Source organism: Aspergillus melleus, assembly GCF_016097325.1.
Source record: "Aspergillus melleus strain CBS 546.65 chromosome Unknown contig2, whole genome shotgun sequence".
NCBI lineage: Eukaryota > Fungi > Ascomycota > Eurotiomycetes > Eurotiales > Aspergillaceae > Aspergillus > Aspergillus melleus.
The window spans coordinates 5,435,056-5,461,904 of NW_025763371.1; the positions used below are offsets into that span (position 1 = coordinate 5,435,056).

The 26,849-nt window shown below is 49.3% G+C and overlaps 10 protein-coding genes across 10 annotated transcripts; 7 read left to right on the forward strand and 3 right to left on the reverse strand.

The window, feature by feature from the left end:
- Positions 1-473: 473 nt before the first annotated feature.
- On the reverse strand, positions 474-4,335 carry SRO7 (putative SNARE-dependent exocytosis protein (Sro7); the record flags this gene model as incomplete). Its single annotated transcript, XM_046086407.1, has 7 exons — positions 474-697; positions 749-1,033; positions 1,106-1,848; positions 1,909-3,489; positions 3,545-3,884; positions 3,940-4,221; positions 4,312-4,335. The coding sequence occupies 7 exons, from the start codon at positions 4,333-4,335 to the stop codon at positions 635-637; spliced, it is 3,318 nt and encodes a 1,105-aa protein (XP_045942371.1). The 3' UTR covers positions 474-634.
- A 1,499-nt stretch (positions 4,336-5,834) lies between these two features.
- On the forward strand, positions 5,835-7,859 carry LDX57_004735 (cytochrome P450; the record flags this gene model as incomplete). The annotated part of the gene is made up of 10 exons (XM_046086408.1): positions 5,835-5,924; positions 5,986-6,114; positions 6,163-6,349; positions 6,401-6,484; positions 6,541-6,637; positions 6,738-6,867; positions 6,929-7,045; positions 7,124-7,289; positions 7,364-7,619; positions 7,679-7,859. 10 exons carry the CDS (start codon positions 5,835-5,837, stop codon positions 7,857-7,859), a joined length of 1,437 nt encoding a protein of 478 aa, XP_045942372.1.
- A 256-nt stretch (positions 7,860-8,115) lies between these two features.
- Positions 8,116-8,658, forward strand: LDX57_004736 (uncharacterized protein; the record flags this gene model as incomplete). Its single annotated transcript, XM_046086409.1, has 1 exon — positions 8,116-8,658. The coding sequence occupies one exon, from the start codon at positions 8,116-8,118 to the stop codon at positions 8,656-8,658; it is 543 nt and encodes a 180-aa protein (XP_045942373.1).
- A 205-nt stretch (positions 8,659-8,863) lies between these two features.
- On the reverse strand, positions 8,864-10,171 carry LDX57_004737 (uncharacterized protein; the record flags this gene model as incomplete). The annotated part of the gene is made up of 1 exon (XM_046086410.1): positions 8,864-10,171. One exon carries the CDS (start codon positions 10,169-10,171, stop codon positions 8,864-8,866), a length of 1,308 nt encoding a protein of 435 aa, XP_045942374.1.
- A 775-nt stretch (positions 10,172-10,946) lies between these two features.
- On the forward strand, positions 10,947-11,147 carry LDX57_004738 (uncharacterized protein; the record flags this gene model as incomplete). Its single annotated transcript, XM_046086411.1, has 1 exon — positions 10,947-11,147. The coding sequence occupies one exon, from the start codon at positions 10,947-10,949 to the stop codon at positions 11,145-11,147; it is 201 nt and encodes a 66-aa protein (XP_045942375.1).
- A 417-nt stretch (positions 11,148-11,564) lies between these two features.
- On the forward strand, positions 11,565-12,332 carry LDX57_004739 (class I SAM-dependent methyltransferase; the record flags this gene model as incomplete). Its single annotated transcript, XM_046086412.1, has 1 exon — positions 11,565-12,332. The coding sequence occupies one exon, from the start codon at positions 11,565-11,567 to the stop codon at positions 12,330-12,332; it is 768 nt and encodes a 255-aa protein (XP_045942376.1).
- Positions 12,333-15,358: 3,026 nt separating this feature from the next.
- LDX57_004740 (sugar porter family MFS transporter) lies at positions 15,359-17,273 on the reverse strand (the record flags this gene model as incomplete). The annotated part of the gene is made up of 2 exons (XM_046086413.1): positions 15,359-16,560; positions 16,619-17,273. 2 exons carry the CDS (start codon positions 17,271-17,273, stop codon positions 15,359-15,361), a joined length of 1,857 nt encoding a protein of 618 aa, XP_045942377.1.
- A 4,742-nt stretch (positions 17,274-22,015) lies between these two features.
- Positions 22,016-23,782, forward strand: PLB1_3 (Lysophospholipase 1; the record flags this gene model as incomplete). Its single annotated transcript, XM_046086414.1, has 2 exons — positions 22,016-22,485; positions 22,576-23,782. 2 exons carry the CDS (start codon positions 22,016-22,018, stop codon positions 23,780-23,782), a joined length of 1,677 nt encoding a protein of 558 aa, XP_045942378.1.
- A 1,807-nt stretch (positions 23,783-25,589) lies between these two features.
- LDX57_004742 (uncharacterized protein) lies at positions 25,590-26,088 on the forward strand (the record flags this gene model as incomplete). Its single annotated transcript, XM_046086415.1, has 3 exons — positions 25,590-25,646; positions 25,692-25,774; positions 25,824-26,088. The coding sequence occupies 3 exons, from the start codon at positions 25,590-25,592 to the stop codon at positions 26,086-26,088; spliced, it is 405 nt and encodes a 134-aa protein (XP_045942379.1).
- Positions 26,089-26,116: 28 nt separating this feature from the next.
- Positions 26,117-26,806, forward strand: LDX57_004743 (uncharacterized protein; the record flags this gene model as incomplete). The annotated part of the gene is made up of 1 exon (XM_046086416.1): positions 26,117-26,806. The coding sequence occupies one exon, from the start codon at positions 26,117-26,119 to the stop codon at positions 26,804-26,806; it is 690 nt and encodes a 229-aa protein (XP_045942380.1).
- Between the last annotated feature and the right edge of the window lie 43 nt (positions 26,807-26,849).

Here is a 26,849-nt window from a genome sequence, read left to right on the forward strand (position 1 = left end):
GTTCTTGCGGTGAAGCCAGTGATATACTGTGCATACCACAGAGTGATTTAGACGCGACGGATCATGAGGATGGAAGATTACTATTCATTAGATCGATGCAGGGAATTTGTGGGTGAGTGGACGTATTAGGTTCGATGGAGTCTGCACCTTTTTCAATACTATGGGATAAAAGGGAAGAGGGTTTGTTTTTGTGAATGATGGATCGCGATATTCCATGGTCTTCGATTTGGGCTTTCGAAGGATTATCACCGGTCGATGATGAATATCAGGGATGAGATACAATGGTCAGAGGGGTTCATTGCCGTCTAAGGGAATTCTACATATTGCCAAAGGAAGCAATGATTACGTATAGACCAGTGAAGCTGTAAAAATTGTCTGCTTCCGATTTGAATTCAGTCTGGTAAATCCACGTTAGTCCTCTATAATTTAGTATTCCCGAATAATCTGTGTTTAACAATAAGGACAAAAACAAGAAAGGACAAAGATTACACATTCAACGAGACAGAACCAACGCCAGCAAAGTAGGGGTATGTAGCGGAAGATAAGTTATTTTTTGTTTTCTCAAATCGTTAGAACATGGACATTTCCCATAATTGTATTAAGGGGTAGAGTAGGGCTTGGGATATATTAGGCGCTAGGTAGAAAGGTAGAATAGCGACACTCGGGCAAGATTACAACCCAAATTTAGATCCCAATACTAAATTTCATTAGTATAGCTTGAAGGTAGACGATCTAGAGGATCACTTACCACCAAGGACGGCTTTCTTCTTCTGATTCGACACAAACTTGTTGACGTCACGGGCCCAGCCACTGCTGCTTTCCTCCAAACGTTCCATATGGTCTCCGGCCGTTCCAATTCTTTCGGTGCGCTCTTGCACTTGGCGCTGCATGTAGGAGAAGTACCCCTCTTCACTACCTTGCGGAGCTTGGTTGGCTGCGGACCTTCCTTCCCTCTCCGTTCGTCGCCTTTCCTGGTCATCGAGGCGCATCTGCTCCTGCATCCGTTTGGACAGAGGACGATCGGGACCTCCGACTGAAAGAACGATGTTAGCACGCAGCTTCACAGCCAAAGTGACTAGAAGATAGTAAAAGACAGGTTTCTTACTAAGGATGTCCATATCCGCAGGAGAAATGTATTGGGTACCAGATATCCACTGGATGTTTGTGATAGTAGGCCGTGGGGGAATGACAGCTTGGACATTGAAAAGTTGGTCCTCCGAACGTTTCCTAGATAAGCCATCAGCATCCGGTCGGTCGTCGGAACAAATGTTAATATATAAGGGGCCTCATACAGCGGGATCCCAGATCCCCACACGCTAAACAACCCTATCTCAGAAGGGCCCGTCCAAACAAGGGCCGTTCCGTTGGAAGAAACAGTGGAATCCGATAGGCGTCTCATATCCACCATGTTGTTGATGGCGCTGCACCCAATCTCTTTGAGCCCTGGAATGGAGAAAGCTCGCGTGTTTCCGTCGCCAAATAGTCCAACCAAGCTAGTGCCTCGACCTTCGGTCTTGACCACGGCAGCCGAATCACACAGAAAATCATCCCAAGACTTATGGGCGCCCTTGGATGTCGCAGGTTTGAAGATCCGGCAGCCAGAAACAGTCACAGCGAGGACAACGCCGTTGGTTCTATTGCCATTCCTCAGACCAGAAACCGCATTCGGAGTAGCTAAGGCGAGCTCGCCACTTTCTGCATCAATGGGATTAATCTTGATGACTCTATCATCTAATGGGATTGACCCAGCAAACGAAGCCTCATAAGCTCCATTGCTGGCCGGAAGAATCTTAAAGGTAGCGAAATTTCCTCGGTTCGTGCCAACAAAGCAGCAAATGCTAGAATAGTCTGTAAAATATAGTTAGCGTGTATTTCTCACTGAGAGGGTTTTGGGACCCTGATTCTTACCCTCGCCCTCCAATGTCATTACACCGAATTCAATGCTCGTAGGCCATTCCGGGGGCGCTTGCTCGGGAGAACGAGACTTGAGGAAACTACTCCGTTTGCTGGGCTTCGTAAGCTCCGAAAGATGTGCAGTGTGAATGACTGCTGGCCCGCGCAAATCAATGATGGCCAAGCTGCCACCTTCAAAGCCCGCCGCGACGAAACCAACCTGGCTGTGTTTCAAAGCAGTGACTGGACCTTGCTGCATGTTCAAGAGCGTCAGAGGGAGAATTCCTTGTTTGAGTCCAGGATCGGTCCGGTGAGTGATGTTGGTCAATTTTCCTGCCCCTTCGTTGGTCCCGGAGGGTCCCTCGTTGCCAAAGCTTCGGTTGTTGCCCCATCTGAATATAACAACCTCGCCGGTCCGGAGGCCAACCGACAGCTCGCCAGTTGAGCCACCCAGGGCCATCTCAGTGACTTCAATACCTGCGACTCGGCCAACAGCACGAGCCAAGTCCACCTGAATGACGTCGCCATTTTCAATCTCGTCGTCATGACCCACGTCCCACAGACGAACAGTGCCGTCTGCATGTGCCGTTGTGATTACGCTGCGATGTTCAAATCGCTTGAGGGTCTTGTGCGCTTCAGCGCCCCCGAGAAGGAACTTTGGTCCTTGCGATCGCCTCTCCTTCAAACCCAACCAAGCAGAGCGGTCCACTGGCGTCAGAACCATTTTATTGACGAAAGGATGAACAAATGAAAGGGAGGGATGCAGCATATTCGTAGGGGTGATCGGGTGGCCACTTGGGAAACTCATAGTAATCAATTCTCCCGAGGAGAGTAGAGAGATCAGGGCAATGGGGTCATGACAGCCAGCGTAGTAAGGCGAGGCGCGCGGGATAAGACAAAAATCAACAACCTCCGCACCCGGTGGAGTTGGGAGGTTCATGATCTGTCGTGGAGTCTCGAAATACCGAGAAAGAATAGCCCAGGATGACGTCTGATAATTGGGAGTCGGGCCCAGATCTAAGAACGTAAGTCCTTTGTTGGACTCGGCCTTGGGGCGGCCACCTGCGATCAACAGCCCGCTGTCATCGCCATTCTCCTTGACACACCAAGCAACACGGGAGATAGGGTCCTTCAGACCAACAGCACCGCCGGATGAGAGTGGTCGTTCTGGGCCAGCGCCCGGCTGGTCGATGTTCGCATCTTGAATCGACCTAGCCATGATTCTACGGCCATCCTTCGTATCCCAAAAGACAAGACTGTTATCGTCATGAACAGTCAAGATGAAAATCCCATTCGGATGCCACAGGGCCTGGGTCAACCTCGGCCTGCGCGGTTCGTGTGCCGGGACCTCGCCGTTTCCACCGAAGGCACCTTGCGGAACCTCATATTCAAAGTATTTCTGTGCGATGTTCTGTTTGAAAGAGAACGTCACAGCACCTTCGGGATATCCAACAAGTATCTTTCCAATATCGCGAGGTGAGAAGGATAACGCAAGGACGGGGCAAAATCGAGCTCTCGGGTTGCGCGAGGCCCAAAGGTTGGGGATTTTAAATGGCGTCAGGGACTCGCGATCGAGGTCGTAGGCGATGATGTCACCTGCATGGATATATCAGCATCGTATAAGTTCCTCCATGTTGCGGTGCTGTAATACCATTTTGTAAACCGATGAATGCATAGTCCAGGCTGGGGTCGGTCAATACCGCGCTGACATGGTTCGGGGGAGCATAAGAGAAGAGGGTTTGTCGCGTCTCCAGCGAATAGACCGAGATTTCGCTCTTGGAGTCCACGCTTATGAGTTTGTTGGCGCAAAACTGGAGGAACTTGGCCGACGCCTTTCGGGGGAGCGAGAAGGTGACCGACACCCGACGCTGGCCGAAAACATAGATCTGCCCACTTCCAAACTGTGTATCGCTGGTACCGACGGCAAGGAGGGACTGGACGGGGTCGTATGCGATAGCACTGATCTGGGAATTGACGCCGTAGCGGGCAAACTGCGAGCGCGTTAGCAACGGAGGTTGACGGAAATGTGGATGCCTGCGGGCGTACATCGTCGAGAGCGAACAGATCCGGCGACAGGCCGTCTGAGAAATCCTTCTGGATGCCAGCCTGCTTGGCTCTTAGAAAGTGCGCCATTTCCGGCAGATCTTGAGCTTCGTGGTCGAGCACGAAGAAGAAGGTCGTAGGAAGAGAAGGAGAAAAACCCAAGGAGGGGGAGGTCTGGTAGGGAGCGGAGCGGAGACCCCACAAAGCCGCGGCTGCCTTGACGCCTTGGCGTTTTTGGACGGAGTTTACAGACGGGTGAGCTTTGCACAACTGCACCGAGGACCGCTACATGAGTGAGTTCCTAGGTCAATGATTCTAGTACATTTTGGCATTGTTCTAGTGCTTCCTCTGTGGAATCAACAGGGGCTGACGTACGACCTGCCTGCCTGATGATAGCATCACGTGACTTTATTGACTTCCACGTGATTGACCATGGACATCATTGCTGCCTGAGGTGCCAACTGCCAAGCAATCGTCGGTTTCCCCTCCAACACCCCTGAGTGTATACAACACTACAGGGGAGACCTTCCTTCTCGCAAGCACAATAAAACTGAGATTGATCGACTGACAGATTTAGGTTACTTCTTGCGATTGGCCAGACTCAGCGGGGGCTAACTGGCACGTAGAACTCAGCCACTAAACACCACAATATATACAATTGAGTTGTCAATATAACAATGCTACTAGTGTCGGTTAACCAACATCGTGGAGTACGTTAATTGGAGATTCCAGTACGAACTGTTAGATTGGAGTGGGGTATCGCTAGGATGCGGCGCCGCTCCCAGCGCTTAGAGCTTTGACACCGTTGCATCGCGCAAGGTCATATATTGGCCCTAGTGCCCCGTCCAGTTCGGAATTCCTTTGTATAGACCCATCCAGCTACCACATGATTGATGGACGATCTCGGACAGTTATCAATTGGTACCAGGTTAATGATCCTAGCAAACACGCCGAGGCACTCCTAGGATTTCTCGATCGATTTTATCCCTGTAGCTGACAAGCCCAACCGCCCCAGAGAGACAAGGGTATGTTCTTAGGCTGATTCGTGCGACCTTCTTGCTCCACTGGCGAACTGGAATGTGTGTTGGGCTCAGAGCCTCCAGTCCACCGTGTCCTAGAAGTAATGTTGTACAGGCGCGGGGGCGACCAGAATGAAATTATGAGCCCCCAAGTATCACGTTAGGCAGATTATTGCATAACGGACATAACGATGATGATCCCGAGTCATTCCGGGCGGCCAGGATTGCGTGGGCGATACGCGCAAGATCTAAGATCGAGTCTTAGTCTCAGGATTAGCAAGTAAATTGTTGGAATTTCTCGTCAGGACTTCCCAACGATGAGCTGAAGATTGCATTCTTCCAACATGGCTATTTCCTCACGTTCGACCCCCGAAGAATTGACAGGGGACGGAGCATGTCGCCCTACCCTTGGGGCTCGCCCCCTAGGCTGAATAGATTCTACCCTCATATACAATTTTCGAACTAGGACAGAGTCTCAGCGTCGACCCCACAGTTATGGTTGCATTCTAGGCGTAGTTGGTCGTTTTCATGTTTGTTTGCTCGTTGTGCTGACATTGTAGGATTCAGACCCTTGAGGCTTCAATTGAAAGTGTAGATATATTGCAGGCTAGGATGGGGTTATTCCAGACACGAGTGCTGTTGAATGTTGTCTATAAAAAGGAAGAATGTCAATTCCCATTTTGTTTGCATCTTTGAGGGTATTCACAGATTTAGGAACACTTGTTTCTCAGGGACACTTGCTATTTTAAAGGATTTTTTCTTCTTCAAAGAGCTAGTCAATTGAGAGCAAACATGATGGTGAGCTCTAGCATACATGTTAGGAGTACCGTATTGCCACGCTGACCTCGGTCTTCAAAGCATAACGCTTGGTTCCTCCTCATGAGCATCTTTGCGGTGCTCAGGAGGTATGTACAGGCATGGACATACCTTTCCTCTGGCCCTGAGAAGATCAACTTCAAATATAATCAGGTCAGACATCGCTCGACAAGCCACATCCCAGACAATGCAGTACTGACGAAGGAATACAAAGGCCAAAGGCAAACCGTTCGAGATCCTTGCCCCAGACACCCGGTATATCTTCGTATCATCTCCCAAGCATATCAAGGAGGTCGAAAAGGCATCTGATAGCGTTCTTTCTCTCTATGTCGCATCAAGTCATGTTAGGATATACCCCTTTCTAAGCCAGTAGCATGCTGACTTTTCATAGATGCTACAAGCTCAATACACTATGCACGGATTCAACTGGGTTGATGGCAAAGGGGCAGCTGAGTTCGGACTTGCACGAGCTTTGCGTACTGTCTTGACACGCAACATTCCCCAGCTCCTTCCGGATGTCACAAAGGTCGTTCAACAGCGGTTTGCTGCTCTTCGGATGGAGTATCCGGTAGTTAATGGTAAGGCCGATCATATAACGTTGCGTTGCTTTAGTAATTAACCAGAACCAGGAACACGGCAATCACCGGTGTACGAGATGGTTCTCGAGCTTGTGGTCGTGTCCAATGCATTGTCATTTTTTGGTCCCGAGCTGGGTATGTGGTTGTGCTGCCAGATAATTAAAAAGACCTCTTGCGCTAACCCCAAACAGCGAAAGACCGTACATTCTTGAAAGCGGCTTTGGTCTACGTCGAGGAGACTATGGTGGGTGCCGAGGTGATCCGATTGATGCCGCGTTTTCTCGCTCCGTAAGTCCCCCATGTCTGAATTTGATCCAAAGTAGATAATATGGAGATGAAAGAAACAATTGGAATGGAAAGATTGGTTCTCTAACTTACGGTCATATAGTCTGGTTGGTCGTTTGATTTCCGGTCGATTTCGCGCTCAGGAGACGGTGTTCAACGTGCTACTCCGTGTTGTCGAAGAGCGATGTCGCCAGAGAGAGTTGGGTAAACTGGGCCATGAGGCTGAGAACCATGTATGGCATCCGCCTTCCCTACACTATCATTAAATGCGGCAATTCTAACCTTAGTGGATAGACCGATTGTATCCAGTGGATGCTTGAGAACTCTCCACGTGAGAAGCCATGCTCACCCACCCGCATGGTCCACGAATTGATCGCGATCTGGTTTGGTTCGGTACATGGACTGGCGATGGTAAGGCTATATCCTGGGAAAAAGGCTATCAAGTCCGAGGCTAACCACCTATGCCTATTCAATTGTTCATTCGCACAGACGCTCACATTTGCCATCCACGACATCTGTCTACACCCGGAATATGTTGACTCTCTCCGAAAGGAGATCGAAAGTCAATATGATGGTTTTCAAAGCACCGGAAAGGGTCTTCCTCTGTTAGACAGCTTCATCAAAGAATCTGCCCGTCTCACCCCGGTTGAATCTTGTAAGTGTTTCCTTGAAGTTTCAGATCAACTCGAACTATCCTACAAGACAAGAATGAACTAACGAGAGAACCAGTGAGTACTCGCCGCCAAGCTGTCCAGAGTTTTACCTTTTCTGACGGGACCAAGCTAGCAGCTGGGGACTGGGCTTGTACCCCGGTTGGTTCAATGATGCGAGATCCAGGCAACTACCCGGAGCCTTCGCAATTTAGCGGTTTTCGATTCGCGGACCCCGGTTTGCTCCAAGGATCTCACCCGCTTCAGTCGCGACCGTCCAAGTTGACGGATGCGAACGAGACGTGGCAGATGTGGGGGACTGGACGCATGGCTTGGTAAGTGATGTACTCTATGTAAATATTGCTCGCGCTGACAGCAAATCACGTCGCACAAGTCCCGGTCGATTTTACGCCGCCGCAGTGATGAAAGTGGTTCTCTCGCAGATCATCCTAGGCTATGATTGCAGTCTGGTGGACCCGAGCGCTCCTCGTGTTCATATCTGGCGTTCCAACATGGTGCCTAGAAAAGCGACCAAGGTGGTTTTCGAATCCCGAGAGAAGGGAGTGAGATGTTGATGTGGGTGATCTCTTATGGTGGATCGGTCTCCTCCTTATCGCCGCCATAGCTCGGCCCGCGATAAGATCCTGCCGATTTCAGCTAATCCGCATATGGATTAGCCCCGGCACCATCCCTCGGATGTCTGTCATGTTTGTCGTGTTTGTCTTTGATTTTCTCTCAGCGTCAGCCTTTTCTTCTCCATTGAACCGTTCCCACAGGACTTGTACAGAGTATCTGTTCAGCTAAATTATTAATTATCATTTATTTCCAACAATGGACATTACCCAAATCTCTACCCAACTTTCCCAAACCCCCACAGCATTCCCAAATTGCTGCCTCTCCATCTCCACAACCCTACTATCCCACCTCGCCTCTCTTCTCCCCCAAACCCCCTCCTTCACCATCTCAATCGGTAGTGGATCTGGCCTCCTCGAAGCCCTCCTCTCTCATGAACACTATGTATCAGTCGAGGGCGTCGAGGTCAACTCCACCGTGAATCGTTACCTCCCCGAACAACACATGAACATCGTCCAGGGCACATGGGACCTTCATCCCCGAGTCAAGGACGCCGCAGCGTGGATGTTTGTGTATCCGCGCGAGCCGAAACTCGTATCTAGGTATCTTGATGGGTTTACCGGGGGTGAAGTCAAGGTGATTGTTTGGTTGGGTCCGAGAGCTGATTGGGCGGATTATGAACCGTGTTTTCGCGGCTCGGAGGTGTTTGTGGATGTTCAGGTGCAGGAGGATGTGGGGTTGGCGGAGTTTGAGATGTTGGTTGTTATTAGGAGGCGAGGGAAGGGGGTAGGGATGAATTAGCTTTTAGGGGTGTGGGAAAGTTCTAATGAGATTACTTGTATATAAGTCGCCAAGGGAGAGTGTTCGACTCCAGATACAAAGCATATTACTACAGTATAGAAATAACAGGAAACAAAAAAACAGACAAATAAGGATCAAATCCATGATTCAGTTTGTAGGCAAAAGCCAAATAGTGTGGATAAAACGTCGCGCTGGACGGAAAACTTCAAAAGTACTCCAAGAAGCGAAGCCGCCTCTTGTCCTCTGTCATCTTCCCGAACTGCTCGACCTCTTTGTCCTTGATGGAGAGGAAATACTTTAGCAAAGCCTCGCCAATCCAGTCTTTAAAAGCGACATCCTTCTTAAGACAATCCAGCGCTCCTTTGAGCGTGATCGGCATGGCCTTCACCATTCCATGTGCGGCCAGCATATGCCCGCTCATTAAATCTGGAAAGAGAGTACAGTCCTGCCAAATCAACTTGGTATAGTTTTTCAATCCATCCATACCAGCAAACAAAACAGCCGCTGTGAATAGATACGGGTTCGCCGTGCTATCCATCATGCGGAATTCCCAATGCTGTTCATCGATCCTTCGCACCGGCAAGTCGCGATTGTTGGTGCCGAATCCAATCCATTCACCCGCAGCATTGTTATTCGAGCGAACATAACTGTCATAGTTGGCCATACCAAAGGCGTAGAGAGAGGTCATATGGCTAAGGATACCAGCAATGAAGTGCCGTGGACCCATAAGTGTATGAAGCGAAAGGTGGAGATGGAGCCCATTTGATGGTCCAGAAAACGTCGATTTTGGGGTCATGGCTGCCTTGATATTTCGGCGCGTACATATAGTGCGGATGGTTTCCTGCGCCAGAACGAGCGAATCGATAGCTTGGAGCACAGGCTGGGCAGCAAGGGCGATCTTGAGCTGATCCTCCGCTTCGGTGTTGAAGTGGTGAACAGCGATGGATGATTTTTCAAGGGCACTCATGATCTCTTCGACCAAGTCCAACGTTTCGCCGCGCAGGCCAGCAGTGCTTGAGTAGCCGGTCGGGCGGTCCAGCGGCTTAATGGATTCATTTGATTTATCCAAGAGGACGAATTCAATCTCGAATCCAATCGTGACTGTTGCACGCCATTGCTTCTCAAACCGCTCGAGAGCACGAGTTAGCAGCATGCGCGGACATTTATCGAACCTTGCATGGGTCTGTTTCTGATCGACGAAGCTCATGGCGACGGCATGACCGGTGTTCAAGCCACAACGGCGCAGAGAAGACCAGTCGGGAAGCAGATCCCATCTCTCGTGATATTCGTGGAGTGGGATAACGTCCGGAGCAATAGAAATTGGTGTCGTCATACTGTTCCCCGATAGATGGACGGTGTCATCGCCATTGGCGATTTGAAGACACCTACCGACGGGGACAAAGTGGGCGCGCAGCACGCCAGAGTAGTCGACCCATTGCAGACGGATAAACTTGACGGACTTGTTTAGATGCAGGAATTCCTCGAGCTTCTCCATGTTGAAGTCAGGACCCATGGTAAGCGGTGTTGATGTGTAGCTAACACTAAATGAATGGAAAGACAAAGGATGAGATAAAGGAGAATGGAGAAGGATGAAAGAGATATTGTCAGAATTGTAGCTCTTTATACAGCTTTTATATAGCAAGGGTTAGAATGTTGACTCTGCTGCTGTTACCATGATGTTCCTCTGATAACCGGGCTCTCCCGAGTATGGGTCATTGCTTTATCTAATACACGGGGCTTTCATTAATTTCCCGAACAAGAACCTACTAAGATTTGTTCAGTTTAGATAGACCCGTAGGCTCGTTTGTGTTCTAGTTTAGTGGACTGTGTCTGTGAACTGGTGAAGACTTAGCTTTCTTTGTTGTACATTGTTGTATACTCTCTCCCATCGCCGAGGAATACTACGACACAAGACCCCCAGAAGTGAAGATGGCACCTGAACTGTTCAGTACCTCATCAGTCAGGTCTCTTGAACACCTCCACAGAGAGCTCTTGTTGTCATATGGCTTTTGAGAGCTTGACCATCCATCAGGTCCAAACATAGACAAGTCAGAGCACGGCGTCCATCTCGATTGTGAGCTCGTCCATGCTAGGATCTCTCCGGTAAAGATAGCTTTGGTGATCATTGATATGCAAAACATCGGTTGAGCAAAGCACTCGATCTGTAGTTTGCTGCCCGATGTATAGAACACAGACGCAATTATCAAACACACCATCCTCGCGCGCGCAAGCTTAGGCTGCAGATCGTTTGGCCGAACTCGGACAGGATTGAAGCTGCTCCTGCTAATATGCCACCGGTCGAAGTTCGCGTAATTGCCTTCGAAGTCAACGCCGAAGAGTCTGACTTCGGATTCGGTGACCGATCAGGCGACCCCTACGACCCCAGGAGTTTCATAAATTGCGGCAAGCGACCCAACCTGACGAGATTGTTGGGTAAAGAGCTGAGAGAGATTGCCATGCAGGAGAGTCGGGTCGACGCGGGCGGGTGATGATGAGGGCACGTGGAATACTAGCTGAAATAGTCTTGTTCATACTTTTGATATAAGCCATCTAGAGTCAAGGGAGTGACACACTCATTCTTCGATCCTAGCCAGCGATTCTGGACAGACCGAGTGGAACCCGGATTCTACCGATGCGGGGAAGACTGGATTCTTTGTCGCAAAAAGGCAGACAATTCCGTAGGTAGGGGTATCTCGCTCAGCCCTTATGACGTCTTCTGTCCGATAAATCAGATAAACGGTCTTTTAAGTCTCCATAGTGGATCTGTGATTCCCTCTCTTCAACACTGCACTGCATGATAAGTTTGCAAAACTGACACCGTCCACAAACCTGCATCCGGTCAGCTACTTTAACACATAATCAACGAACCAATCACTTGGGCATATCTACCTTTTTGATACCTCATAATGGCGGCCACAGAATCGCAAAGCATCCGATCCGTCCCTGTTGAGGACCTCTATTCGCGCTGGGGAGCCGGCTACAACCAAGGTCGCGTCAACAATCTTCAAGCTCTCGACGATGTCCAGCTGAAGACATTCTTACCGAAGTACATCTCGCTATTACAAAGCGCCTTTCCGGAGTCTCTCAGAGTGGTCGACTTTGGCTGTGGCACCGGACGAAACACCTTCAAGTTGGCAACTATGCTACCTGGATCCGAGGTTGTCGGTCTCGACGCAACAAAGAGTCTTCTAGATGTAGCAGAAAAGCAGTCCGAAGATCTATTCGCTAAAACTCCACCCGAACGCAGGGCCAAGACCGTGTCTTTCCAGGTTTACAATCCCCTAAAGGAGGGTTCCCGAATACCGCATGTCGCTGAGCAAGCGCAGGGAATTATTTGTACGCTTGTGCTGGTGCACATGGAGCTACCTGGATTCTTCAAAATGTGTGACGAAATGCTTGTTCCAGGCGGATACTTGCTCATCAGCAATACACACTCGGACTTGGCCAAGATATCGCATGGCAACTATTTGGATCCCGAGACTGGGGAACGTCTCTGGAGCGACGATCACATACACACCATTGATGGCGTGAAGGATGAGGGCACTAAATGCGGGTTTGAGCTACTGGAGGTACAGGAAGGTATCCCGGATGATCCAAACATGGTTGGAGCATTTCGTGGACACTGGGAAGGTGTTAAATGCTGGGTTGGTTTTATCTTACGGAAGCGAGAGTAGGCGAGTCGGGGTCAAGTGAGTATTAAAGTCTTCCAAGGGCCCTATACAGATATTATTGCTTCGACTCGATCAAGCGCCTAAAAATTTGGGTACTCGGAGCGATAAAGATAATCAATTTCAATATTTGATGGTGATTAAAAGACTCATTCTAATATCCTATAATCGTGTCTTACTCTTTAATGCGATGGGTAAGCTCTTCGACTTTTTCTTTTAGAATATCTGAGTAATTCCGTCCCATACGGGCAATCGGCTTGCATGTGCCCGAGTGGCGCCCTCGAGCTGAACTTGTTTCGTGTGGATAGTGGCGTTGTAATTATTATTATCTTTGGCACGGATGGTGGCGACACTCGTGGCGACAGTTTCGTTGAGGTCGATGATAGCTTTGTCCTTGTTCTATATGACGATGTTCTACCCTGCAAGTGCTTCAGCATGGAGCTTGCTCCTGTTCTGGAGCTCCTTGTATGTCTCCAGCTGCCACTTATGTGTGAGTCCTTGAGCAGAATACAGCGATCTCTGTCTTCCATGACCAGTAAGGTTAGTTGTAGGGTCGATGAAGACCAGGCGCAGGAAACTTGCAAGGCGTCAAGGTCGAACGTATCGCTCAAACAGGATTCGCCCGACTCAGCTGGGAGTCTAGATAAGGCGTCAGGAACGACGTTGACGCGTCCCGGTTTGTGATAGAGTTGGAGACGGAATAGCTGTATATATTGCAAGGCTTCTTGGTCAAGGTCGCTATCGTCTAGAAATTGTAGCTAGAGAATTACTAAGAGGTGCAAGGGCATATTATGGAGACAACGCTGTTTGACCGACGTATGGCAATATTGGCACCGTGGATGAGATCATTAAATCTTCTTTCTTTTTCCTCTGTCAGCGGCTGGAACGTGGTTTCCTCTGCCCTACAGAGGAACATTCTGGAGCGCACATCCCAATGTATTGTTGATAAGGTAGAGACCTTGCTTTCATGGGATCTCGGCCCAGTGTTTGAAGTTGACATTTCGCAGCTTATTGTCGAAGTTTTCACAAGTGTTGCGTATCTGATTGCGTAGATCTACCAACTTCTAGAACGCCTGTCATCCCGTCATGCTTGCGAATAGATCTTCCCCGTTGGGGAACTACTCAATGGTGGCCGGGGTGATCAAGATCTTTGTCCTTTCTTGCGCAAGGGGTAGTTGATTGGACGTATTCCGTATGCGAGAAATGTCAACAATGCATATGTGTAGCCTCTGACTCATAGAATCAGGCTCAGTAAAAAGCCTAAAGGGCTGACTTTCCTTTGGGATTGGCTCTCTCTATGGCATCCGTTTCTTGCGTCCTTTCCGTTCTGTCAAGGCTGGTTCGTACAAAAGTAGTTTGTAGATGTCGATAGGTCTTCATATTCACTGAGTTTCACATCATAATAATCACGGATGCCTAGGCCGCAGTTGCCGATATTTGACATTTCTACCAATGAATTCAAAACAGCAGTGGAGTAGCCGCCGAATAATCTCCCCATTCGCGCCAGTCTCCTTCACATGGAGACCGGCCACCCAGAGAATGGGCTCTAGGTCGGCTGGGACCTGCGGTAGTGCTTTCTCAATGTTGTTTGCCTCGACATGCGCGTCGAATGACGCGACATGGGAAAGGATCCACACTAGCTGAGGGAATCGCCGTCCAAGACAATGGATGCGTCCCAAGCCTTGTAGCCCGGCGTTGATTATTCGGAGGCTCCATGAAGATGACGCGTGAGGATTAATCACATTGGTGTTTACGGCGCCGGTATGGAAGCTGGTCACTAGAACTGACACTTTGCCGTTCGCAGCCTCAAAGCTGTTGGCGGCATGGACATGTTCGTCGCTGCTCATACGGCAACAATCGTGGTAAGCTCAATGCCTAGCGAGGGAAGCTCTGGGCAGAGGTTAGATCGTCCATTTCGTAAGACAAAGAATGGGTACACGTTTGCCTTTCTCTAGTCTTTGAGAAGCTTTATGCAACCTTGGAATTCTTTCTCCCCTTCCGGATGATGCCTTGTGATTGTCTAGTTCTCGTTCCTTTGGTGTCAAATGTCATTCCAATCTACTGAGGGATGAGAAAGTCAGTCGACATTCCCTCTATGGCAAGGCATGATGATGTATGACTGTAACGAAGCCTAATAACCTACCTCTGCAAGGTGATGACTCCCCATGTGCTGCTTCATGGTAATTATGTCTATCAAGCAGACCAAAACAATTCGATACTGGTTTTTGCCATTCAGATAGCGTTTTTTAGAAAGCTGTTCCCTCGATTTCGAGCTGCAACATATTGTAGTAATGGGCGACAAGAACATGGTGATTTGTATATTCTCCTGGATTTGGCAGGGGCAATTTCCCCAGTGCATGCAACGAAGGAACTCACAGAGACTTAAGCTCTGCCAGGTTTGGGATCTTTTAGCTACCAAGATCATAAAATTCTAAATGGAGTGTACTCTCTATTGTAGGTAGTAGGAAAGAACAGTATGATCGTGTGATAGGGTCAATAAAGCAAGGCAGTGAGGTTGTAGAGAAGAAGGAAAACGGATGGCCGGGGGTATCGTGAGATTATTCATAAGCGCTGAATTGGGTGAATTAACTTTCACCTTTTACGAAACTATGACGTGACAGAATTGGCATGTGGTTCTGGGCGTGAATTAGGCTTCGAGATATAGACATTCACAAAGGTAATGAATGGGACAGCCTACGGATTACTGTCGACGTACTCCTTGCAAAGTGGGTCAGACCCTTCTTATTTACCGAAAGGAGGTAGTGGAATGGAGACTCGCAATACTCTAAACCGACATGGAGATCGGTAAAAACTTAAAGTAGTAGTTTAGATGCTGAGAACCAATGTTTAATGTTCTATACAAGGGAAGCGAGAAGACGGAATAAGATAAGCCAGAAAGAGAAAAGAACAAGATACATGAAAGATCATGGTCAATGCACAAAATGCTGTCAAATTGGGTATCAGAGCTCCGTGGAGATAATGGTGTCTATTGTAAATGTATCTTTATCTGCAGGACCTCACGTTCGACGAAATCAGTTGTCGTGGGTGCTCTCCACTTTCTCAGTAGATCTGACGGTCTCTTCGTCACTGCCGATGCCAAAGTAGCGGGCCAATTCACGGTCAAGATCCTGTCCGACCAGATGAGGCATTTGAGAACTCTGCTTCACTGGCGAGATACCCTGTGCGCTGGCGCTAGCGAATACGACGTCCAACTCCTCCAGGGTGCGGCCCTTGGTTTCCGGGAAGAAAAAGTAGACACAGGGGATCAGGGCGGCGTTGAAGACAGCAAAGATGATGTAGGTTTGATAGCCTAGATTCGCGAAAGCAGGAGGTGTAATCATCACAATCAGGAAATTGGACATCCAGTTCGAACTGGTGGACAAGGCGTTGGCTTGGATGCGGATTCGGAGATTGGTGATTTCTGCTGGGTATAGCCAGGTCATGCCGAGCCAGCCGATGGCGAAGAAAGAGTTGAAAACAAATAGGAAGACAGTAGCTGTGATACCATAGCGTGTCTCAAGCTGAGGAGCACCGTTTTCCAGCGTAGTACCTGTGGACACCGTCCCCGCGAGGATGGCCATGGAAGCCATCATGCCAAAGGCTCCAATCATCATCAACTTTCGGCGACCAGTTCGTTCGATGAGCGGCAAGGCTACTAAGGAGGCGAGGAAGTACTCAGTCCCGTTACAAGCAGCAAGTAATCGAGCCATGTCGGGTCCGAAACCGAGCGAGTTCTCGAACAAGAACGTGGCGTAGTATGTGATCAGGTTGATACCGCAGATCTGCTGGAAGAATTGCGCCACCATAGCCAGTGCTGCTCGGCGGCAGTTCTGGGAGGGTCCATTAGTGAGCAACTCCCGATACCTGAAGGGCCCGTCTCGACTTTGGGCTTCTAAGGCCTCTTTGATGTTGCGTAGTTCCTCGTCGACGGCCGGGTCATTCTCCGGCTTGTCCACTAGACGAGCGGTGACGTCGCGGGCTTCGGTGTGACGACCCTTCATGATCAACCATCGGGGAGAGTCGGGAAGATAAAGTAGACCGATCATGACAATGATTGTGAAGAACGATTGGAACATCAGAGGGAAGCGCCAGCGGACTGAGCCTTCCAAGAAGTAGAAGCCATAATCCACCCAGTAAGCAATCATGATACCGGCAGAGATCAAGGCGCCCGACAGCATGATAAGAACGCCACGTTGGTGAGGACGAGCGCATTCGCTCTGCCATGTTGGGATAGCTAGGGAATCCGTTAGTATCAGCTATACAAGGTATGCTGCGAGAAAGGGAGAGCGTACTGGAAGTAACCATGCCGTTCCCGATGCCTCCGACAACACGGCCAGCAACAAACAGCCCATACTCGAAGCAAGCGACTTGCATGACAGTTCCAATGATCATGATCAACGAGCCCCAGAAGGTGGACGACTTTCGGCCCCATTTCTCCCCATACGCCAGAATCACCAGCGAGCCCAGCCAGCACCCAATCTGATAGATGGCGACTCCGGCCGCCTGCGTATTGGCATCTCCTTTGCAGTGGTCAGGATGAGGAATGGTGTTATCCGGGTTGTCCAGCCAGCAGAGATCGTTGGATTTCTCTCGTGGCGTCATGAGTGACAACGTTTCCTGGAAGGAGTCCAACGTGAGAAGAGCGCTGAGTACACCCTGATCATACCCGAACATGAGGAAACCACAGCTGGCAATGAAACCAATGGACCAGTTCAGTGTCCTGCCAGCCAACGCTTTGCCACGGTACTTCCATTCAGGCAGCTCTTGCATCCACCCAAACCACTTATCCATTTTACTGCCGCTCCTGGCCCGCCGATGTTCATATTTCATACGCTCCTCCTTACTGGCATTGCGTGTTGGGGAAGAGTCGGATGACTGGTCTTGCAGGTGCTGTGAGTGGGGAAAGAGGTCCCCTCCATTTTTTTCGTTCACAGACGGGCTCGACATGGTAGAATGAGCGCTGGGGCGGTCCTGGCAGTGTACAGCGCGAAACAAAGACCTGCTCTTACCCCAGATCGAGAGCAACTTGATCCGGGGTAAAGAGTCCCATTTTTATACCCCGACGATCAGGACTCCACGGTCTGCCATGGAGCGTCCCACGTACATTGGATGAATGTATGATAGGCAACTTCTCTCCTGTTTGGCCCCGAACCCAACTCCATACTCCATACTTCCAAGTCGACGACAGCCGAAGATTGGGTCCCGACCGCCAAGACCACCGACCGGGTTCCGCCATGACGGACTTGGCGCTCAGGCGCGGGTTGCCCGCATTGGGAAATCCGAGCGGCAGCCAAGGCTTGGCCGGCACCCCATATCGCCCCAGCCCTGCGCGGAACTTCGCTCGGCCTGGAGAACGCTGGCACGGCCGATGTCATTTTACCTGTTTTCAAGCCGACCGAGTGCGCGGCATACGTGGTGGATTTCCTGAATAATCTCGGACATTCGCTCATTTCCAGCGCTCGGCTACCATCCAAGAACGCCGGGGATTTCCGTATGGCACCCGAGGGGCACCAACCCGGACATGGCCGAATGGCCATACGTCAAGGTTCGCTTCCCAAGCGACACCCTACGTCCAAGGACATATGCTAGACAAGGTCTGGATATCGACGGATACAAACATGAGAACTCACGGGAGATAATCAATAGTGGTGATTTTCTCTGATCGCTGCTCAGCTGCTGCCCCGGATACATTATCACATCGCAAATGGATGGGCTGTATCGTCCAAAAACCTGCTATTCGGGAAGATCTTCACTGAATTGCATTAGCACTCCCTATCATCGAATCAATATTTACGATCTGCTCACTCGGCTGATTATGATACTGCGTAGCCAAGTCTCGGCATCCTTGTAAGTGGAGCGATACGCGGTTGGGTTAAACAACGATGATACTATTTGATGTTGGATTGCAAGCCCAAGGCACGCGACTCCTCTCAACACGCCAAATCTGTGCGATTCTATGACTCTAATGGAGGCTGATGCCGTCGCGTATAATTCTCGCTCTGCATTAGGCTGGGAATCCGCCAAAGAATCGCTCGCGTGCCTGTCACGCTTTCCTTGAACTACTCAGTAGATCATATGTCGCTTTGGAGTACCGATGATGAGCTCGGGGTCATCTGTTATGTAAAACTCTTTGGAAATAAACATCTGGTAGATCTTCGTCCTAGTGCGCGTACCCTTTCGGCCCGAAATCCACACTCCATTCACACAGCCAGGAGAAGTATCGGTTGGGCATGAGACAATCGTGTCTGTTCTGACCTTTTCACTTGATCTGTCATGGGGCCTTAAGAAGACGCGCCACGAGTAAAGTTGTGATCGATGCTTCTACAACTTTCCTCCAGAAAACTTTCATCCAACCCATTTCGCCCCAAGGCCCACTTCCTGTAGCCCCCCCTAACGCGGGATAGTACACATATGCGGCAATTGATTTCTTCTATCCCTGGCTCCATAGACACTGGTTCTCGGCCCTAGGGTTTGTGGTGTGGTCATGCGGGCCTTCCGCTTCCTGAGCGCTTGACCTGTTGGTGGACGGTCATTCCCTCTCCTTCTCTTGAACAGCTGGGCTGCTACACAGTCACGAGGCCACTAGTAGCGGCTCTCCATGGTCTGCGTAGTCTTTCGTTCTTTTCCTATCTTACCAATTTTCTTTATCTTCAAACTCTAAACCATCTTAGGTCATCCCAGGATGCTGGTTCATTTCCCCATATGATCAGTAGAGATGTAGAGGTTGGAACTGTATTGCTCTTCTATGAAGTACCAATATCTTCCTATATGTGGACAGCCCGAATTGTGTACCGTAGTATCCCGTATCTACAAGGGTGTTCCAGAATTTATATCGGCAGATCTCTAGTGCGTCTTTCTCTTGGTTGACCCGAATCATGTTTTCAAATTCATGCCTCGCTTCTTGTCCCTGTACAGCTGCCTTGTGTTTATTTGCTGTATCTCCCCGAGACAGGATCTCACCTCACGGCATATCTAATAGGCCTTGGCTTTATTTAACACTGGCCTCCTTCCACCAAGACTATGGCCCGTCAGTCACTATAGGGGGGACCTGGTGCCGCGTACGTGTGAGGCTGCCCTTTTGATACCTTGGCTTTGTCTATCATGTTTCTATATAACCTCTGGTCTGGCGGGATAAACTAACTTTGCAACTAAGTATCCTTGTGGCATATTTAAGGCATAGCAGCGGAAATATATATAAATGAAGAGAAATGTTCCCGAAGAGCGAAAAAGCGAAGCGACAAAAGTAACAAGCGAATTATACTATGTCCATGGTATGTCGCCGATTAACATAGGAAAAATGTAGATGAAATAAGGACTATCAACGGAAGGACATACTTGTTTGCCATTCCAAGCATACCAAAGAATTTCTGCTACCATACAAAGGTAGATAACCATTTTTGATACCTATAGATCAATGTTAACGAGCATGGAGTGGGTCAGCAAGATTAAGTGAACCCTTTTCCGCGGCCCCACGCACTTGATCAATGCTCCATGGACAGCTATCTGGAAATGATAATTAGGCTACCGTCAATTGCCAGGAAAACCCAAAAGAAGAAACGAAATAGAAGAAAACTGTTCGGCGTTGAGACGCCAAGGATTATTCGAGCGTTCTCGTTCACCAACTGAATCTGACTAGATGCACTAGAAACATCCGCTTCGTGCCTATTATGTAAATTGTGGCTGTTAGTCCCTTAATTAACATCTAGGCAACGTGATTAACAACAGTGGATATGGTCCGATACGCCTAGCAGTGATCCTAAATTGAACTAGTTCTTCATGTTTTGGTTACTACAACGGAACGGAACATGAGATAGTATATTTTCCAAAGCACGGAGAGATAAACAGCATAGATATGATTCCTCATCAAACTGTGCAGAGCATGAAGAATGCTTCCTACCATTCCATCGATGCGAAAATGTATTGAATCGTTGACACGGCAATTAACTGATTACCCTCATTCATTATGGCGTCAGCATTGGAACCCCGAGATTGGAGCTTCTCTCTCTATGCATGCTGTTCTCCCATTGGTATCTGTAGGTTTTCCTCCTCTCGTGGACTGACAAGTGTCGTTTACATCCTAGTGAGACTACCGCTAACTAATCGTACGACTAGGTCTACGCAGCTGGCTCGGTTCCTGCATACAATATGGGAAAACCCAGGCCCGGCTTAAGGATCCTTACAGATCGTCTTACGGTTGCTGCAACTCAGATGTATGTACGACCTAAGCCTGACATACCGACCCCTCAGAATTCCTAGTACCGGTACTGACTACTGCTCCCTACAGTGCAGGATCTAGTCAATATGCAACCTTGTTCTCGGCTGTGGGTGTCTTCAATTCTGCAAGCGAAGGGGCCATGGTCAACAAGTTGAACATCAAATCATCTTGCTGTGGGGATTTTGTTGCAACCTGATTTTGTCCGTGTTATGCTTTGGTGCAGGAGGGAAAGGAGGCGGATCGGTATGTCAGGTCTATTCAGGAAGGGTATCAGGAGACGTTTCCTATGACTTATCCGGGAAGATGAGGGGCAAGGATAGTTGGATCGCTGTATAGGATTTTAATCAGATAATAATATTCTACTAGTTTACTTTGTCAGACTACCGATGTTTCTTGAAAAAGGTTAGTAATAATTCTGGAGATAATGGAAGTAATGGTGATGCCAAGTAGGTCACCGCAAAATATGCATTGTGAAAGAGAGTAAATTCACACTAGAACTGCATCAACATAGCGCATACCAGATAACACAGCAATTAGTGGAATTGATAGAGTCAATCATCGTGATCCTTCAAGCATGTTCATCCTGGATTGAACCCCTTCAAATTAGCTAGTTTCAAGCATCCGCTAGTCGTAGTGAAAACTCCACTTGCGGTCCACGCCTTATGCCTTGCTGCCTTTCGATTCCAGCAAGTCTACTCACCGGTAAATGTGGCGCAGCTGTATCCCTTGAAAATTGAAATATTTTCCTTGCTGCCTGGATTTAGGCTGCTTGGCAGAAAGGTCCACAGTACCATGGATTACTAAAGAAGAAACTACCTGGCGGTAGAAGGCTATCGGACGGAAAATCCCGACTTGCTATACTGGTTGAGGATGCCATGGAAGAGCCTAAGAAGGATCCTGTTGGTATTGGCTAACAGAAAGCACCCCATTCATACTAATTAGTAGCCAAAACCGTCCTTAGCCGGTTTCTACTGGTATAGTTGCATGGAGAGAAAAGTTGAAGCCTGGTTTGATCCACTCTGTCTCACTGAGTCCTATTGAACTGAGGATCAATGGTAGAGTACCTTCAATTGTATAAGATAGAGCGTTAAACCCGATTGTACGTTATGCAGAAGCGCTTGCCCGTACATTCTTTTCCCTTTTTCAGGGCTGGGGTATTTGCTGTTCCAAAATGAAATCTTCTTTTTTTCTCAATGCTATCGCATTGGCGTTAGCTTTTTCTAGTGCGTTGTCTGCCCACAATGAAGCATTGTGCAAGCCCTAACTAAAGTTCTTACCAGGAGGCATCTCAGCGTTGCCCGAAGGAGATGACCAGATAACTGTTGAACAGCGCTCTCTTCCCAACGCTCCAGATGGTTATGTTCCAACCGAAGTCGAATGCCCACCAAACCGCCCCAGTGTGCGCAGTGCAGCAAAGCTCTCGACCCACGAAACGGAATGGCTTACCCAGCGCCGGAAGAAAACTCTCGATGCTATGAAAAGCTTTTTCGGCCACGTGAAGATCAAGGTGTTCGACGCGGTTTCCTATCTCGAAAAGGCCGCCCACGACATGGATAATGTGCCTAATGTAGGCATTGCTGTTTCCGGTGGAGGTTACCGCGCTTTGATGAATGGCGCGGGTGGGCTTAAGGCGTTTGACAGCAGGACTGAGAACTCCACCACGTCGGGACATCTCGGGGGTTTGCTTCAGTCTGCGACCTATCTGTCTGGTCTCAGTGGTGGAGGTTGGCTCCTGGGTTCACTCTACATGAACAATTTCACCACTGTTTCTTCCCTACAGACCGATAAGAAGGGTGATCCTTGGCAGTTTGAGCATTCAATCCTCAAAGGCCCCGAGGGCAGTGGCACGCTCATGACGTCTACTTTGAAGTATCTGGAACAGATTCGAGATGCTGTGAAGGAAAAGGAGAAAGCTGGCTACCCGACTACTATCACCGACTATTGGTAAGCCTCCTGCAAATTATGCCTTAACACTGAGTCAATTTGCCTTGTCCCTTAAAACAGCAATTAAAGCTAATAGCGAGTTTTCTAAAGGGGTCGCGCGCTTGCATATCAGCTTATCCACGCCTCCGAGGGAGGTATCGACTTTACCTGGTCTTCGATCTCCAAGTCACATAATTTCCAGGAGGCCGACATGCCTTTGCCCATTCTCGTTGCCGACGGCCGTAACCCCGGAGAGCTTCATGTTGGCGGCAACGCCACTGTCTACGAATTCAACCCTTGGGAGTTCGGCACGTTCGATCCCACTCTCTTCGGGTTTGTACCATTGGAGTATCTGGGATCGCGATACATCGGTGGCAAGCTCCCGAGCAAAGAAAAATGTGTTCGCGGGTTCGATAACGCGGGATTTATCATGGGCACTTCGTCCAGCCTGTTCAATCAATTCCTGCTCCAAATCAACTCCACGGACATACCCGAGGCAGCCAGGGGTATTCTAACGGGCATCCTTGAGTTGGTCGACGACGAAGAAAAAGACATTGCCAACTACACCAACCCATTCTACCTCTATCCCGAGTCGAAGTCCCATTATGCCAAGTCAGAATACCTCGCTGTGGTAGACGGGGGTGAAGACCTACAAAACCTTCCTTTGCATCCGCTCATCCAGCCTGAACGCCATGTTGATGTGATTTTCGCCGTCGACTCATCGGCCGATAACAACAATTGGCCCGACGGAACTTCGCTGGTGGCCACGTACGAGCGAAGTCTGAATCAGAAGATCAACAACGGCACTGCATTCCCTGCGATCCCCGATCAAAATACCTTCATCAATCTCGGGTTCAACACCCATCCGACGTTCTTTGGCTGCAACAGTTCCAACATCACCGCTGGAGACGCACCTTTGATTGTCTACCTCCCCAACTCCCCTTATATGGCCCACTCCAACGTTTCCACGTTCGACCGGAAGTATAACAACACGCAACGGGATGCCATCATCCTGAATGGGTACAACGTCGCTACCATGGGAAATTCGACTCGGGACTCAGACTGGTCAGCCTGCGTGGGATGCGCCATGTTGAGCCGTTCATTTGAGCGCACCAATACATCGGTGCCCAGCATTTGTGGCCAATGCTTCAATCGGTACTGCTGGAATGGTACGACAGATAGTCGCAAGCCGGGTTCCTACAACCCCCAAATGGTCCTCAAAGAAGCAGATATTACCAACTCAGCTGCTGGCTACGGTTATCCTTCTGGGTGGCTGTCGGCTATGTTCGTGGCGATGTTAATTGCACTTCTCTATTAGTTTTTTGGCTTCAATATCCCCGGGCCTGTAAAGCGCCAACCACGCAGCCTCTCTCGACAGCGTGTCATCTTTGCATATTCCAGCGATGTTTAATAGGCGGGACAGATGTGTTTTGTTGATTACACACTATTTCTTCTTTTCTTGGGACATTCGTTGCATTCCTTCTCTTTTCTATTGTCTCAGATTCCGCTACGGATCTATCTTTCGTTCTCTTTTTTCTCTCTTTCGCATCGACTCCCTGGTCGATAATTCTTCCATTCTTTCTCTTGGTATCTGGTTTTTCATCTTGTTCTGACCTCGTCTAATGATCGTTAGAGCTTCTTCGCGTGGCAGCAAGAGCAATATGCCTAATCAAATTACAATTCTCATCTTTTTTTTCACCTATAAGAATACTCGTTTTCCATATAGGACCATTGACTCCTCCTTCTTCTGGATCGTGTTATGTGAAATTGCTAGAATAAAACCAAAGCAAATGATGCTGTGGGTGATTCTGTGGGTACCCAAATGTGGAACTAGATGGATCAGCTAGCAAAGTGGGGAATTAACCACTAGGAAATTACAAACTTCTGAACGAACACGAATTGCCCGATTTGGATCCGAATGTCTTCAGTAGAATAATCCTAAAACGCCCGACACCGATCTGGAAACGCCATCAAAGAGGGGTAAACGTGACCGCCACTTTCATTGCAGATACCCTACCATTTCTATCGCTGCATCCTCTCGGCCAAATTCCCTTGATAGGTGCTGAGGGAGGGGTATGAGCACGCTAATGCTGGACAAATCATTCCGACCGCTGTAAAGCAGGGATGTTGATAGGGGAATATACCCGCGCTTCATGCATATCATCGACGATCGCAACCTGGGTTGGATGATTGGATCCTGCATGGCTTGGGCCTTGTTCCCGGGTAGTTGAGTTTTCGATAAGAATCTGACTGTCTTAAACACTCAGCATCAGTTGTCATGCAAGTTCAACTCGACTGCTCTGAATGATCATGTCTCGCAATTCAATCAAGGCAAGCGATGATGCTACTCCTGTGCCCTCTGAAGAGCAAGATCAGCCTGATCTCATCTCAGCGGGATCACAGCATCTGCACCGTCGACTGAGAGGTCGAGAGGTCCAGCTGTTCGCGGTTGGGGGAGCTATCGGAACTTGTAGGTCAAAGGCTTTTCCTCGCAATTGTACAGCTCGCTGATATATGCAGCTCTGTTCGTACAGATGGCTGCTGTCTTACCCAAGGCCGGACCCGCGGGCTTGTTTCTCGGGTTTGTGGCTTACGCTAGTATCATCTTGAGTGTGAATCAGTGCTTTGGTGAGAGTTGGTAAAGACCGGAGACTTTAGGACGAATTTTGACAGTTCTTCCATCAGCGGAAATGGTGTGCTACCTTCCGGTGCCATCGCCGTTCGTCCGATTAGCCAGTCATTGGGTGGATGATGCGTTGAGCTTCGCGATGGGATGGAACTTTTTCCTCAACCTGGGTGAGCTCCCTACTTGCGGATGGGGATTGAGCATTTCGTCGAACTGTGACTGATCCCGTCAGCATTGGGCATTCCGTATGAGATTGTCGCGATTAATGTCCTGCTGACATACTGGACTGATAAAGTCCCTGTCGCTGCGGTGGTGGTAGCATGCATTGTTCTCTATGCGTAGGGTTTATTCCTTGCCGTACCCCCTATGGTTGATGTTAATGGCGACATGCAGGTTCCTTAATATCCTTACTGTTAGATACTTTGGCATATCTGAGTTCTACTTATCAATATTCAAAATCATCCTCATGCTAGGCTTGATGATGTACACATTTGTCACCATGGTCGGCGGTAACCCGAGGCACGATGCTTATGGGTTTCGATATTGGCGTGATCCGGTTTGTATCCCTGATAGAGTTCTGGACTAGGCTGATTGCGAGCAGGGCGCATTTGTTTCGTACCTTGTCCCAGGTGATGCTGGACGCTTCTGCGGAATTCTAGCTAGCATGGTTCAGGCCTCATTTACGTACGACCCACCAGTATGAGTTGTCGTGTTTCGCTGCTAATGAACCCAGTATGGTCGGACCTGAGTACATCTCCATGGCAGCCGCAGAGGCCGAGCGACCGCGAACCGTCATGAAAAAGGCTTATTCCGCATTTGTCTGGCGACTGATGTTTTTCTTCATTGGTGGCGCTCTCTGCATGGGTATCGTTCTTCCCTATGACGATCCCGTGCTTGCCGCAACCCTAGATGGCACCCGAGAAGGCAGCGGAACTGGAGCAGCGTGTGCTTCCCTTCCTTTCTTTTTCTTCCGGTCACCTATGTTCCTATATAGCTAACCATCTTAGATCCCCCTACGTCATCTCCATGAACCACTTCAACATCCACGGCCTCCCCTCCCTCGTCAACGCCCTCATCATGACCTCCGTCTTCTCCGCCGGCAACAACCTCGTCTTCTCCGGCGCCCGCACCCTCCACGGTATGGCCCTGGAAGGCCAAGCTCCAGCCTTCCTAGCTATCTGCAGCCGCGCCGGTCTCCCCTACTACGCCGTCGCCTGCACAATGGCCTTCTCAGCCCTTGGTTTCCTGCAGGTAAGCAACAGCTCCGCCACCGTCCTGAACTGGCTCGTTAGCATTATCACCGCAAGCTACCTGCTCAACTACTTCGGGACTTGTATCACGTACCTGCATTTCCACGCGGCATGTCGTCGACAGGGCGTTGACCGTGCCTCGCTGCCGTATACGGGCCGTCTCCAACCCTACGCGGCGTGGTATGCGGTGTTCGGGACGGGGGTGATGACGTTAATTTTGGGGTTTGATTTGTTTTTCGACGGGCAGTGGGATACCACCAGTTTCTTCCTCAATTATACGATGATCGGATTCTTTGTGGTAGCGTTTGGGTTTTGGAAGGTGCTGCGTAGGTCGAGGTATCTTTGGCCGGGCACGGCGGATTTGGGATTGAATGGGCTGAAGGGGGAGATTGATGCGTATGAGGCTTCTTTTGTGGCAAAGAAGAGAGGGAGGGTCGCGAGGGTTTTTAATGGGTTTTTTGAGTGACGTAGGGGGGTGTTCATCGATTGCGTTGGTTGAGAATAGACTT